Source organism: Muntiacus reevesi, chromosome 14, assembly GCF_963930625.1.
Source record: "Muntiacus reevesi chromosome 14, mMunRee1.1, whole genome shotgun sequence".
Taxonomy (NCBI): domain Eukaryota; kingdom Metazoa; phylum Chordata; class Mammalia; order Artiodactyla; family Cervidae; genus Muntiacus; species Muntiacus reevesi.
The window spans coordinates 54,570,392-54,586,352 of record NC_089262.1 but is presented as its reverse complement, the minus strand read 5'-3'; the positions used below and the strand labels follow the sequence as shown (position 1 = coordinate 54,586,352).

General features: G+C 38.1%; 1 protein-coding gene across 1 annotated transcript in view; it reads left to right on the top strand.

Moving 5' to 3' along the window:
• Positions 1-15,961, top strand: part of SGTB (small glutamine rich tetratricopeptide repeat co-chaperone beta) — a 48,536-nt gene that overhangs the window by 26,331 nt on the left and 6,244 nt on the right. The window contains exons 6-8 of the mRNA XM_065905167.1: positions 10,140-10,244; positions 15,661-15,799; positions 15,896-15,958. Coding sequence (XP_065761239.1) covers positions 10,140-10,244; positions 15,661-15,799; positions 15,896-15,958 — 307 coding nt within the window. The remainder of the gene's footprint in view (positions 1-10,139; positions 10,245-15,660; positions 15,800-15,895; positions 15,959-15,961) is intronic.

Here is a 15,961-nt window from a genome sequence, read left to right as displayed (position 1 = left end):
AGTACACTAGTAACTGCAGTTGGCTTCCCATTTCCATTCTCTGCTCCAGTCTTCTACCAAAAGGATTATTCTAAAATATGAAATTAATCATCCACCTCTTGCTTTGTGTTCACTAATTCCAGATTACCAACATCAAATTTGAGCTTCTCTGAATGACACTTAAGATGTTTTCTAGTATAGGCTCTCTTTTCTTTTAACTTTATTATCCTCACTTTTCTTACCCAATCCTTCTTTACTCTCTATGCACATGTAATGTGAAATTTACTGACTTCCTAAAAATGCCATCTTGGGATATTTCTTCATGCTTTTATGCACTCTTCCTTGCAGAGAATACTTCCCACCTTATCTAATTGGTCAAATGCTAGTCATCCTTCAAGACCCTGTTAGATATTGCATATTTGGGGAAGACTTTTCTTAATTTCTTCTCTCCTCAACCTCTCCTTCTCTGCCATGGCCTATGGAGTGGTGCTGTCCAGTATGGTAGCTCTTAGCCACATATGGCTATTCAAATATAAATTAATTACAATTAATAAAATAAAATATTCAGTTCCTTAATTGCACTAACATATTCAAATGTTCTTTAGACATACATGGCTAGGGATTTCTGTATTGGGCAGCACTTGTCAATTACAGAAAGTTCTATTAGACAGAAGTTCTGTTAGACAGCTCTGTATAGGGTTAATCATACCTTACTCTATATTACCTCTTTCTTTGATACTTCCATTGTTGCACTTACCATATTGTTTATTTATTTACATACCTATTTCCCTATTAGAGAGTGAATGTTGAGAGGGCAAAGATATATCCTCTCCAGTTCTGTATATTTGCTTTTGAGCTGTGTTAACATATTGTAGGTATTCAACAAAATTTTGAGTTGAGTTGATTCAGTGAATTTTAGAAGACTGAATTGCCTCTAGTTGAAGACTTCTAATGGTGAGACAGTGACATGGCAGCATATTGCATATATATATTTGTAAATAATATTTATTATATATACTATTTTTATTTATGTTTATTAGTTTAGGTAAATGAATTTAAACCAATTTAAACTTACTTCTAGTTACTGAACATCTATATATGTTTACCCTGGAGATAACAGTAGCTAATGTTTTGCCATGTTTGCTTCCTCTCTCTTTGTCTTTTTTTCTCTATAGATGTATGTACACACACAGAAATTTCTTGCTGATCCTAAATTCTTCAGTTGTATTACAAAGAATAAGATATACTGTGTATAACTATCATGTCATTCACATGTAAGAAAATTAGCATTAATATTGAGATTTCTTCAGTTGTTCCCCAAATACCATCTATAGTTATGTTTTTGATTCAGAATCCAATCAAGAATCATGCATTGCTCTTTTTTTAATATCACTTCAGTCTATTTTAATCTGGAAAGTATCCCTGTCTTTTTTGATTATGTTTCGTGACAGATTTTTTCAAAGACTTAAGCCAGTGATCTTACAGAATGTATCATGTTCTCGATGTCTGTGATTGCTTCCTCATGATTAAATTTAGGTCACATTTTGACATAAAGCCTACATAAATAATTATGTATACTATTCATTACATTATATTAAGAGACCCATAATTTCAAACAGTCCTGTTGATAGTGATTCTGAGTTTGATATCTTAAGGTGGTGACTACCATGCCTTTCTATTACTCTTCTTTTTTTTTTTTTTTAATTTTGACTGTGCCAGGTCTTAGTTGTGGCATGTGGGATCTAATTCCTTGACCAGGGATCGAATGTGCGTCCTCTGCATTGGAAGTGCAGAGTCTTGGTCCCTTGCCTACCAGGGAAGTCCCTCTATTACTCTTTTATAATTAAAGATATGGGGTGCTTCCTCAAGATAGCTGAGTACGAAGACGCTGAACTCACCTCCTCCCAGTGGCATACGAAAATTAGAACTACTAACAGAGCGAATATATAAGAGGATGACCTGAACATTAGCAGAAAAGATATAAAGTAAAGATATAAAGAAGGAGGGGTGGAAATGTGATATAGGCAGGATCTATAATCCTAGGTCAATGACTCACAAGCAGGAAAGATACTGTAATTGCAGAGACCCTCCCCAAGGAGTGAGGGGTCCAAGCCCCACCTTGGGCTCCTCAGCCCAGAGGTCCTGCACAAGCTAGGTGAGTCACCAGAAGGTCTGGCTTTGAAAACTAGCAGGGATTATATTCAGGAGAGCGGGAGCACTCCAGGAAAGAGAGGCTCTGCTTTTAACGGGTGCAGGGAAAATCTAACAGTCTCCAAGTCCCAGTGCAGAGGCAGTTGTTTGAAGGGAGCTGGGTTAGACCCACTTGAACGATCTTGAAGAGCCTCTCAAGACTGAACTAGGTAGAGATAGAAAATATGAACAGACCAATTACTAGTAATGGAATTGAACCAGTAATTAAAAACAACAACAACGAAACACTTCCCAACAAACAAAAGCCCAGGACCAGGTGACTTTTCAGGTGAATTGTATAGAATATTTAAAGAACAGTTGACACCTATCCTCAAAAATTTAAAGAGGAAGATATACTTCTAACTTATTTTATGAGGCCAGCATTGCCCTGACACCAAAACCAGACAAACGCACTACAGAGAAAGAAAATTATAGGCCAGGCTCACTGATGATATTAAGCGCAGCAGAGCACAGCTCATCACTGAAGAACATAGATGCAAAAATCTCAGCAGAATATTAGCTATCTGAATTCAGCAGTACATTAAAAGAACCATACATCACAATCACGTGGGTATCCCAGTGCAACAAGGATGGTTAAATACTTGCAAATCAATCAATGTGATACACCACTGAAGATAGAACTCAGCAAATTGAAGAATAAAAGTCATATGGCCATCTCAACAGATGCAAAGAGCTTTTGACAAAATTCAACATCCATTTATGATAAAAGCTTTCAACAGAGTGGGTATAGAGGGAACATACCTCAACATAATTAAGGCCATCTACCTGAACTGCCTCTTGAGAAACTAATATGCAGGTCAGGAAGCAACAGTCAGAATTGGACATAGAACAACAGACTGGTTCCAAATAGGAAAAGGAGTACGTCAAGGCTGTATATTGTCACCCTGCTTATTTAAGTTATATGCAGAGTACATCATGAGAAGCACTGGGTTGGAAGAAACACAAGCTAGAATCAAGATTGCCAGGAGAAATATCAATAACCTCAGATATGCAGATGACACCACCCTTATGGCAGAAAGTGAAGAGAAACTAAGAGCCTCTTCATGAAAGTGAAGGAGGAGAGTGGAAAAGTTGGCTAAAAGCTCAACATTCAGAAAACTAAGATCATGGCATCTGGTCCCATCACTTCATGGCAAATAGATGGGGAAACAGTGGAAACAGTGTCAGACTTTATTTTTGGGGGCTCCAAAATCACTGCAGATGGTGATTGCAGCAATGAAATTAAAAGACCCTTACTCCTTGGAAGGAAAGTTATAACCAACCTAGACAGCATATTAAAAAGCAGAGACATTACTTTGCCAACAAAGGTCCATCTAGTCAAGGCTAAGGTTTTTCCAGTAGTCATGTATGGATGTGAGAGTTGGACTGTGAAGAAAGCTGAGTGCCAAAGAATTGATGCTTTTGAACTGTGGTATTGGAGAAGACTCTTGAGAGTCTCTTGTACTGCAAGGAGATCCAACCAGTCCATCCTAAAGGAGATCAGTCCTGGGTGTTCATTGGAAGGACTGATGCTGAAGCTGAAACTCCAGTACTTTGGCCACCTGATGCGAAGAGTTGACTCATTGGAAAAGACCCTGATGCTGCGAGGGATTGGGAGCAGGAGGAGAAGGGGACGACAGAGGATGAGATGGCTGAATGGTATCACTGATTCGATGGACATGAGTTTGAGTAAACCCCGGAAGTTTGTGATGGACAGGGAGGCCTGGCGTGCTGCGATTCATGGGGTCGCAGAGTCAGACACGACTGAGCGACTTAACTGAACTGAACTGAACTGTGGCAAACCCATACCCAGCATCATCTTTAGTGCTGAAAAGCTAAAAGCAGTTCTTCTAAAATCAGGAACAAGGCAAGGACTTCTTTAACCACTTTTATTCAACATAGTTTAGGAAGTCCTAGTCAGAGCAATCAGACAAGAAAAAGAAATAATGGGGATCTGAATTGGAAAATAACAAGTAACACTGTCACTGTTTACAGATGACATGATACTGTATATAAAAAACCCTCAAGACACCCCCAGAATCTACTGTAACTAATAAATGAATTCATTTAAGTTGCAGAATATGAAATTAATATATAGAAATATGCTGCATATCTATACACTATAGACAGACTAAAAAAAAAACAGAAATTAAGAAAACAATCCCATTTACAGTTACATTAAAAAAATAAAGAAGCCACCTGCAATGCAGGAGACCCAGGTTCAATCCCTGGGTCAAGAAGATCCCCTGGAGAAAGGAATAGCAACCCACTCCAGTATTTTTGCATGGAGAATCCCATGGACAGAGGAGCCTAATAGGCTACAGTTCACAGGGTCGCAAAGAGTCAGATATAACTGAAGTGGCTTAGCATGCAAAAAAGAATAAAATACTTAGAAATATTTCTAACTAAGGAGATAAAAGACCTGTACTCAGAAAACTATAAGACACTGGTGAAAGAAATTGAAGATGATACTAACAGATGGAAAAATACACTGTGCTCATGGATTAGAAAAATTAATACTGTTAAAATGATCATTCTACTCAAGGCAATCTACAGATTCAGTACAATCCCTATTAAAATAACAATGACAGTTTCTACAGAACTAGAACAAATAATTCCATAATTTGTATGGAAACACAAAAGACCCCAAATAGCCAAATCATTCTTGAGAAAAAAGAAAAAATCTGGAGGCATCATGCTGCCTGTTTTCAAACTATTCTACGAAGTGAAAGTAATCAAAGCAGTATGGTGCTGGCACAAAACCAGACACAAATCAATGAAACAGAAAAGGGTCCAGAAGTAAGCCCACACTTACATCGTCAGTTAATCTACAACAGAGGAAGTAAGAATACACAGTGGAGAAAAGACAACCTCTTTAATAAATTGTATTGGGAAAACTGCATACCCACATGCAAAAACATGATACTGGACCAGTTTCTCAAACTAGGTGTGAACTAGGTGTGTGTTTAGTCACTCAGTCTTGTCTGACTCTTTGTGACCCATGGACTGTAGCCCACTAGTTCCTCTGTCCATGGAATTCTCCAGGCAAGGATACTGGAGTGGGTTGCCATTCCCTTTTCCAGGGGATCTTCCCAATATGGGGATCAAACCTGGGTCTCCTGCATTGTAGGCAGATTCTTTACCATCTGAGACACTAGGGAAGCCCCAAACAAAAGGTAATGTTTGAAAACAGAGACAATCTGCAAAAAATACCAGAGTTGGTTCTTTCAGTGTATGAATAGCAGAGACAAAGGTTGGGGGTAGGGTGGGGCAGGGAGGAAGATTGGCAAGAAAAAAAAATTTTGTGAGATTAAAGATAGGGGAGGAAGAAATCAGGAGTAAAACAGAGAACTACAGATACAGTCAGAACTTTTTAAAAACCTTAAGTGAATATAAGTATTATGAACCTTGGACAAAATGGGCAGTTTCCTAAAAAAAATGTAGCTTACTAAATCTGACTCAAGAAGAAATAGCAATTTTCATACTACATGCAAAAATAAACTCAAAATGAATCCAAGACTTTTTTTTTTTTAGTCCAAGACTTAAATGTAAGACTTGAAATCATGAAACTCCTCAAAGAAAACATGGGCAGTACACTCTTTGATATAAGTCTTAGCAATGTTTTTTGGCATCTGTCTCTTCATGCTAGGGAGATAAAAGCAAAATAAACAAATGGGACTGTATTAAACTAAACATTTGTTATATAGCAGAGGATATGACGGAAGTGACTTAGCATGCAAAAAAGAGCAAAATACTTAGGAATAATTCTAACTGCTAAATGAAGAGGCAGCCTGCTGAATGGAAGAAGAGAGTTGCAAACTATATGTTTATCAGATAATTGCTTACTGTACATAAAAAACTCATACAACTCAACTTCATAAAAACGACCCATCAAGTGGGCAGAGGACCGGAATAAATAATTTTCTGAAGAAGACACAGTTGGCCAAGAAACACATGAAAAGATACTCAACATCACTAATCATCATGTAATGCAAATCAAAACCACAATGGTATTGAACGGCTATCAGCAAAAGTGAAGTGAAGTCGCTCAATCGTGTCCGACTCTTTGAGACTCTTTGAGACTGTAGCCCACCAGGCTTCTCCGTCCATGGGATTCTCTAGGCAAGAATACTGGAGGGGGTTGCCACTTCCTTCTCCATGGGATCTTCCCGACCCAGGGATCAAACCCAGGTCTCCCATGTTGCAGGCAGACGCTTTAACCTCTGAGCCACCAGGGAAGCCCATATAACAAGTATTGGTGAGGATGTATACAAGGGGGAATTCTCATGCACTGTTTGTGGGTATGTAATTTGGTGTATCCACTCTGTAAAACAGTATGGAAGTTTCTAAAAAAAAAAAAAAAATAGAACTACTGTACAGTCCACCAATTTCAGTTCTAGGTATTTATACGAAGAAGAGAAAAACAGTAATTTGGGGAAATGAAGCTCAGTATTCATTGGATTAATAGCATTATATACAGTCTCCAAGATATGGAAGTAACCTAAGTGTCCATTGATAGATGAAGGAACAAAGAAGATATGGTTTTATATATATACAATGGAAATTATTCTACCATAAATACTTCTAAATCTTGCCATTTGCAACAATGTGGCTAGATCTAGAGGGTATCAAATAAGTGAAATAAGTCAAACAGAGAAAGACAAACATTCTGTGATGTCACTTATATGTGGAATCTAAAAATCAAAACAAATAAGCAAACAATATGAGAATAGATTCATAGATATGGAGAACAAATGGGTATTTGCCAGAGGGAAGTGGAATGATGGGTTGGGTGAAATAGATGAAGGGAATTAAGAGGTGCAAACTTTCAATTATAAAATAAATAAGCCAGAGGATATAATATACAACATAAGGAATGTGGTATATAATTTTGTCATAACTTTGTACAGGGGTGGTTGTATACTAGAATTATTGTGATCATTTCATAACAAATATAAACGTTGCATCACTATGTAGTTCACCTGAAACATAAAATTGTACATAATTGTATTTCAGTTAAAAAAGGGAAAAATTATATGGTCAAATCATGTTAATATCCTGTTCACCAACAATCTTTTACTAAGTGTTTTGTTATTCATTCATGAACTATCCCTGAATCATTATTACATAAATGGTTACAAAATAGTAATTTTCTAATTTTGTCTTTTCCTTTACATATATTTCCTCACGTATTTCTATAAAGAAGAGTTTTCTTTCCTTTTCACCTTTTTCAGCTTCTGTCTTCCTTTGTCTTCTTAAAGTATCATATGAACTCATGAATTTTAAAAAATCCACTATTCAGTGTGTTCTAATAAATTACCTACTTATCATTTTGACCCTTAAATTATCCTATATTTGTCTAGTGGGAGCCTTTTAACTGGTTGTCCTTTTATATACCTTCATTTGTTTTTGAACACTTTCTTGCTTTCTGGGAGAACAAAGTATTCCAGATATGCCTTGTACTTTCTCTGTCCTTAAACCTGGGCTCAACTATTTCTGCAAGGAACTCCTTTTAGTGGAAAATTGTATTTAGAAACCAAGATCTGATTGCAAGGCATGATAGCTTCTACTGAAATGTTACTGCTTCAGGTCCTGTCAAAGGACAGTGCTAGAAAATAATATTTTTTTGAAAAGTCATCATTTATCCAGATGTTCTCAGTTCACATCTAGTGTCACAGAGATTTTCCTTACCTTCCCTCATTTTGTATTTGTATCTCTCTCCAGAAGAGAGCCCTGCTTTCCAACAGCACCAGTGTACTTCCCGATAAGCTCTATTCTTCAGCTGGTATTGGGTTTCCCAGGTGGTTCAGTGGTAAAGAATCTGCTTGCCAGTGCAGGAGATGCAGGAGACGTAGGTTCCATCCCTGGGTCAGGAAGATGCCCTGGAGGAGGAAATGGCAACCTGCTCCATTCTAGTATTCTTGCCTAGAAAATCGCATGGACAGAGGAGCCTGGCGGGCTAGAATTCATGGGTTGCAAAGAGTTGGACACAACTGAGCGCACACACATGCTGTCAACACGCTCTAGCAGGCTTACTAAGGAAACGTCAGAATTTCTTTGCAGTCTACTTTTTGTTCTTAGAATGCATCTTACTAAGGCTGTATACTCAGAATACTGTGTTTGAGTTACTTGAATTCTTGCTTTTGATATATAGTTAGGGTTATTTGCTTCTGTTTTATTCTGTGTGAAGGTTTACTTTTTCATCCTTTTTGAAGTTTCTATCCCATCTACCCCATCGCCAACCATCCTCTAGAAGATGAGCATGAGGCTTTTAATATATGTCTGAGTTCTGAGTCATGTAAACATTTTTTTGTAAAATTGAACTAAAAAAGAATGTTAATAAATGATGACTTTGTAGCCTTAATAAGGTCCTTTGCCTTATGTCTATTGTTAATGTTTCTATAACAGCTTTCTTTCGTTTGGTTTTTAGTTTACCTCATTGTCTTTTTCTATCCCTTTAACTTCAACTTGTGCGTGCTTATTTTGTAAGTGATATGTATACAGCTTGAGAAATTGATGTTAATCTAGGCAACTTTGTCACTCCTTGTATTTTTGAATTTTTCCTGCTAGCTTTTATTTTGTTTTGTTCTCCCTCTCCCTCACTCTGTTTTCTCTTTTGCTTTCTATTGATTGTTAGTTTTACTTGATTTTCTCTAATTATTTGGAAGTGATAGCATTCTGTATCTCTTCTTTTAATTTTTTTTTCAAATTTTATTTATTTACTTTTGGCTGTGCTGGGTCTTTACTCCCGCGAGGGCTTTTCTGTCATTGGGGAGAGCAGGGGCTCATCTGCAGTTGTGGCGCAGGAGCTCCTCACGCAGGCTTCAGTCGCTGTGGCTCCAGGGCGCTAGAGCTCAGGCTCAGAAGTTGCGGTGCACAGGTTTAGTTTCCCGTGGCATGTGGGACCCTCCTGGATCAGGGATCGAACTTGCATCTCCTGCATCGGCAGGCAGATTCCTTACCACTGAGCCATCAGGGGAGCCCTTAATGGTCATTTGTAGTGGACATTCTTGTCATCCTGTTAGTTTTGTGGTGAGTATTCAGTCAAATCAGCCATACCACTTTTTTACAGGAACCACCAAAACAGGTTTGTTGAATCCTCTACCTTCATGTTTATATTTTTTAACTCAAGCAAAGAAGACTATGTTTATTTTTTCAAATTTTATAACCTTAGTTTGAGTAGTCTTATTCATGCAGTGTAAACAAAGGTTGATGGAAATCTGAACTCACCACAGCCTTTCTTTTATAGTCTGCTAGCCCTCAGCGCCCCTTCCCCACCAGAATATAATTATGATTACTGTTCTGTCCATTATGTCTAGAAAAGTGGATATGCATTAGCTTGCCCTTAACAGATAGATTAGTTGAGTGAATAAAGTAGAAATACTAGTCTGGAGGAGAAGGTATGGGGTAATGGTTGGGATGGAGGGCAGGAGACATTATGGAACCATTCAGTCTGGAGGACTTGCAGTCCTTAATCTCTCTGAGATTCTATGCTAAGTAGATTGAATACATTGCCATACTCAATTTACAGTCAGGTTTAGGCACATAGGTTAAGTTTCATTTTTCATCTTTGACTTGTAGATGATCTTAACCTTATATGATCATTTAACAGCACAACCCTCTGAGTGGCCATTCACAGCCATCACTCTCTATGCCTCCCAAGTAATCCCAAATGTCCTGCTGTTTTCAGTTTCTGTTTGGGCAAATTAGAAAGCAGGCAAACCAGTTGTAGGGTTCTCATATTTTACCTTTTCTATAGCAAAGCAAACTGGGGGAAGCAAAGTATATATTTTCTCTGAATTTTGTTTCTGAATTTTCACTTGATTATAGAATTGTCTTAGTTTGATTTAGATATTTATTGGGAGTGATACGCAAATTGGGACAAGGAAAATATAATTTTATAGCACCTGGAAATCTACATTGGTGCCTTGAATGCCTCTTATAATAAAAATCTCTTCTCTTTCTCTTAGGGCTGCTGCTCAGAGTAAATTAGGTCACTACACAGATGCAATAAAGGATTGTGAAAAAGCAATAGCGATTGATTCAAAGTACAGCAAGGCCTATGGGAGAATGGGGTAAGTTATGGAGAATGTTCAAAGTACTACCAAGTAGTATCAGATATGCTGTTCTTAATGGCTTGGTTTTGAATTTCCTGCTTCATATGCACCCTCTGGACTAATAAGATAAATATAACATTGAGGGAGGAAATGACTGCAATTCTGTCTTGGGAGGGAGATGATTAGTGTATGATGAATGGGTGGTTGTTGTAGAAAATCGTAACAACCTTACTGAGTAGGCCTACTTCATATTCAAGGTTACAAATCTCAAGCACACAGTATTTTGGCAGCTAATCCTACTACACTTCTAAATTCACCTTACCCCTCTCTGAGTTGACTGTTTCATACATACTCTTTCCAAATTTCCACTGCATTTTCCATGGTCCTCCCAACCTTTTACTAAACTGATAAAATAGATGCATTTAGAAAAAAATTCATCTTACTTGCAAATCCACCAGTTTAGCCACATGTGTATTTGCACAGATAGCCTTTTTTTCCTATTCAAATGGAAGGGGTCTTATCTAAGACTAATGCATTCACTCATGCTTTAGATCTCATGGCTTTGGACCAAGGACTTTACATTTGTAATCTTCTCCTGTATCTTCTACAATACCAGGTTTCCCGTCTGTAACAGCGATAATGACTACATATGAAAAGATCATAAAAAATCATCTGCTAGAACCACCCTTTTATCCAGCTACATCATTCCTCTGTTCCTCTTTCTCTGCAGAGCCCCTCATAGTTCTCTGTACTTGCTGTCTGGTCTTCATCATCTCTTATTCTTTCAGCTCACTCCAGTAGGACATTTATCTGTATCACTCTGTTGAGAACTCTGTTCAAGGTCACCAGTTGTCCGTATTTTTCCAAGGTCAGTATTTAGTTCTGTATTCTCATCCTACCCCATCTTTTAGTATGTGGCATGATTTTTTTTTTTTTTTTTTTGCTGCACTGCACGGCTTGTGGGATCTTAGTTCCCCCACCAGGGATTGAACCCGGGCCAAGGCAGTGAAAATGCTTAGTCCTAACCACTGGTCAATCAGGGAATTCCCAGGATTAACTTCTCTTTGAAATTCTTCATTCTCTAGGCCTCTGGGACACCATGCTTCCTGGTTTTCCTTCTACTTCACTGGATGTTCTTTTTCAGTCGCTAATACTGGTTCTTCCTCCTCTGCCACCTCTAAATAATGATATGCCATGGGGCTCTTTCCTCTGCAGCTGCTCTCTGTCTGTCTGTATTTTCTCTCTGATTTCATCCTGTCCCATGTTTTAAAATTTCATCTGTTGCCAATACTCTGTATTAATGGATCCAAATCTGTACTCAGGATGCTTTGTGGGCATCTGCTGAATGGTGAAAATCTTAAGTCACCTGATGTACAAGATCTCAGCTGAGGTCCGATAAGGCAGTGCTCAGTCTTTTTTGTTTCAGCTCTCATGCTCTAAAATGAGTGTCCTTTTCACAGTCTGTTTAGTGCTACCTTTTTTGCATGTTTGTGTTTTTATTTACAGTGGCTGCCCAGACATAGGCCGAAGTGTGGTCTAGTGTTTCTGTGTGCAAGGAGGCTGTAGCGTGCCTCACCAAGAAAACACCTGAGTTAGATAAGCTTTGTTCAGGCATGAGTTAGTACAACTGACTGTGAATCAATTAGATAAGGTTTCTTTAAACAGAAACACACATAAAAACAAGTTGTGTATTGATTGGTTGATGAAAATGTTGTGACCAGAGGCTCACAGGAACATAACATTACATTTCCCCTAGGAGCAATTGTTCAGTGTTTGCTAATTTAGTGTTTGCGGTGTCCTTGTAGCGCATAATTACTATAGATAATGAAAATCAACTGTATATGTTTATGGATCTCTTAAGTTATACGTCTAAACTCCATACTCATATAATCGGCTCTTTTTCATCTCCACTTAGATTTTTAATAAGCATTTAAACTTAACATGTCCCAAACAGAACTCCTGTTCCCTTAAATCCTTCTCCTCTCAGTAAATATACTGTCATTCTACCTACCCAGAACTTAGTTCAAAACCCTTGGAATCATCCTTCACTCCTATTATACCTGACACATCTAACCTATCAGGACGTCCTACCAATTCTAGTTTCCACATATTTTTTGAATTCAAGCATTGATTGCTGTCTTGTTTACAACTCTAGTCCAAGTTACCATCTCTTATCTAGGCCACTGCAGTAGCCTCCTAACTCATTTCCCTGCCTTCACTCTACTCTCTCCACCCACGTCGATCCTCTGCAGAGAAGCCAGAGTGAGCCTTTTAAAGCATAAATCAAATTATGTCATTCTGTTGCAACCAGGATAAAATCCAGACTCCAAATGGTGGTCCCATAATACTCCCTGACATCATCTCTTCCCACACTTTATTTTCGGTGCTCCCACCTCAGCCTTTGTCCTTTTCCTTAAGCATACTAAACTTGCATCATTCTCAGGGCCTTGGTGTTCATTGTTGCTTCTATTTAAAATGTTTCTCCTCTAATTTGCTTATGCCTGCTTTCTTCTCATTGTTTAGTGCCCCTATTCATTCTCTTTAATATTATGTTTTTTTATTTGCATGTTTATTGCTTGTCCTCCCCTGATAGAATAAAATTTTCTTAAACCCAAGAACTTTACCATTTTCACTGAGGAATCTAAAATAACGCCTGGTACATAGTACGATTCCAATAAGCATATATTGACTTAATTAATTGAGGATTGTGATGAAGTATCTTTCATGATTGGGAGAAAACTAATTAGGTTCAGAGATTTTCCTCTATGATTAGGCATTATATTTTATCTAGATCAGAAGTCTGTGAGGTAAGTGAGTCAAGAAAGAATTGGAGTAATTTGTTAAAAATAAACTTAGAAAAAATAAAACCCTCAATACTCTCTCCATATACACCATTAGTTTTTAGTTCTGAAATAATTTTCCAGTAAATAAATCCTAACTAGGTGGAGGAAAACATTAAATTTAGTAATTAACTCTTTGACTTGTGCCTGGGATAATGTGTGTTATTTGAGGCATAAGGATTGCCAGTTTTATCTATTAAAAAACTAACATGTATTATTCAAGAGTAATTAGCTGACACGTCACAGCTTACTTTTTATGGTAAAGTGATATTTACTGTGGTCCAGTGTCTCTGTTAAGAAGGAAGAAAGTGGGCCGTAGAGAAGGACAAATTTAGTTTGGAGTTCTTAAAGTAGTTTTAGCATCATGGAGTTACATGACCACAGAACTGTTAGTCAGCTCACATTTTTGTGGAGCTTAATCATTCATAAAGCAAATTAGTTCACACAGTAAGCTTAAAAGTGGAAGGGTATGTAAGATTCATTTCTAATCATTAAGTTTTTTAAAAATTTATTTTTAATGGAAGGATGATTGCTTTACAGTGTTGTTGGTTTCTGCCGTACACCAACATGAATCAGCCACAGGCATACATGTGACCTCCCTCCCACCCCGCTAGAGTGCCACAGAGCCCCGGTCTGGGCTCCCTGAATCCCGCAGCAGATTCCCACTGGCTCTCTGGTTTAAGTATGGTAGTGTATGTGTCTCCATTCGTCCCACTCTCTCCTCCCCCACCTCCTGCCATACTCACAGGTCTGTTCTCTGCATCTGTGTCTCCATTGCTCCTCTGCAAGTAGGTTCATCAGTACCATCTTTGTAGATTCCTTATACATGTGTGAATATGATATTTGTTTTTCTCTTTCTGACTTACATCACTCTGTATAATAATTTCTTTTTTAAAAAATAATTATTTTTATTGAAGTATAGTTGAGTCACACACGACTTAGCAACTAAACAACAATAGTTGATTTACAATGCTGTGTTCGTTTCAGGTGTATAGCAGTGATTCAGTTCAGTTCAGTTCAGTCACTCAGTCGTGTCCGACTCTTTGTGACCCCATGAATCGCAGCATGCCAGGCTTCCCTGTCCATCACCAACTCCCAGAGTTTACCCAAACTCATGTCCATTGAGTCGGTGATGCCATCTAACTATCATCTTCTGTCGTCCCCTTCTCTTCCTGCCTTCAATCTTTCCCAGCATCAGGGTCTTTTCAAATGAGTCAGCTCTTCGCATCAGGTGGCCAAAATACTGGAGTTTCAGTTTCAACATCAGTCCTTCCAATAAATATTCAGGGCTGATTTCCTTTAGAATGGACTGGTTGGATCTCCTTGCAGTCCAAGGGACTCTCAAGAGTCTTCTCCAACACCACAGTTCAAAAGCATCAATTCTTCAGTGCTCAGCTTTCTTTATAGTCCAACTCTCACATCCATACATGACTACTGGAAAAACCATAGCCTTGACTAGATGGACCTTTGTTGGCAAAGTAATGTCTCTGCTTTTTAATATGCTGTCTAGATTGGTCATAACTTTCCTTCCAAGGAGTAAGCATCTTTTAATTTCATGGCTGCAGTCACCATCTGTGGTGATTTTGGAGCCCCCCCCAAAATAAAGTCAGCCACTGCTTCCACTATTTCCCCATCTATTTGCCATGAAGTGATGGGACCGGATGCCATTATCTTAGTTTTCTGAATGTTGAGCTTTAAGCCAACTTTTTCACTCTCCTCTTTCACTTTCATCAAGAGGCTGTTTAGTTTTTCACTTTCTGCCATAAGGGTGGTGTCATCTGCATATCTGACGTTATTGATATTTCTCCCGGCAATCTTGATTCCAGCTTGTGCTTCATCCAGCCCAGCATTTCTCATGATGTACTCTGCATATAAGTTAAATAAGCAGGGTGACAATATACAACCTTGATGTACTCCTTTTCCTATTTGGAACCAGTCTGTTGTTCCATGTCCAGTTATATAGTTATATGTGATTCACTTATACATACATAAATATTAATTTTTTTGTTGTTGCTCTATTTTGGTTTTTTGTTTTGGCCATGCTGCACAGCTTGCAGAATCTTAGTTCCCTGACCAGGCCCTCAGCAGTGAAACCACTGGGCCACTAGGGAATTCTAATCATTAAGTTCTTGATTCATGTAGGACAACTGAGGTTGGCACCAAGCAGAATGGAGAGAATCCAGACTTACAGAATCTTGGAGTTAAAAAGAAGTGATACTCCTGTGAACCATACTATAGTTGATCCTTGAACAATGTGGATGTTAGGAATACTGACACTCTGCGTTCAAGAATATGCGTGTAACTTAGTCAACTGTTGTATCCACAGTTCCTCCACATCTATGGTTCCTCTGTGTCTGCAGATATAACCAACCTCAGATTGTACAGTACTGTATAGTATTTACTGTTGGAAAAAATTTACGTATAAGTGGGTTTTTGCTATTCAAATCCATGCTGTTCAGGGGTCAACTGTACGATGAATAAATAAATTGTGATCTGGACTCAAACTGAATACCAAGATAGACTTTGATACCATTTGTGGTGTCCTAATGTTCTTCAGTCTTACAGCTTATACTCTCAAAATGTATTCTTTTCAGGCTGGCCCTCACTGCCATGAATAAATTTCAAGAAGCAGTTACAAGTTATCAGAAGGCATTAGATCTTGACCCTGAAAATGATTCCTATAAATCAAATCTGAAAATAGCAGAACAGAAGTTAAGAGAGGGATCTAGTCCTGTAAGTTACTAATGCCAAATAAGTGAAATATTTTATCATTCACAATTATCAAACTGTAGTGTTTAAGAGTAATTCTCAGATATAATTGTTTTACAGACAGGAACTGGACTGAGCTTTGACATGGCTAGCTTAATAAATAATCCAGCCTTCATTAGCATGGTG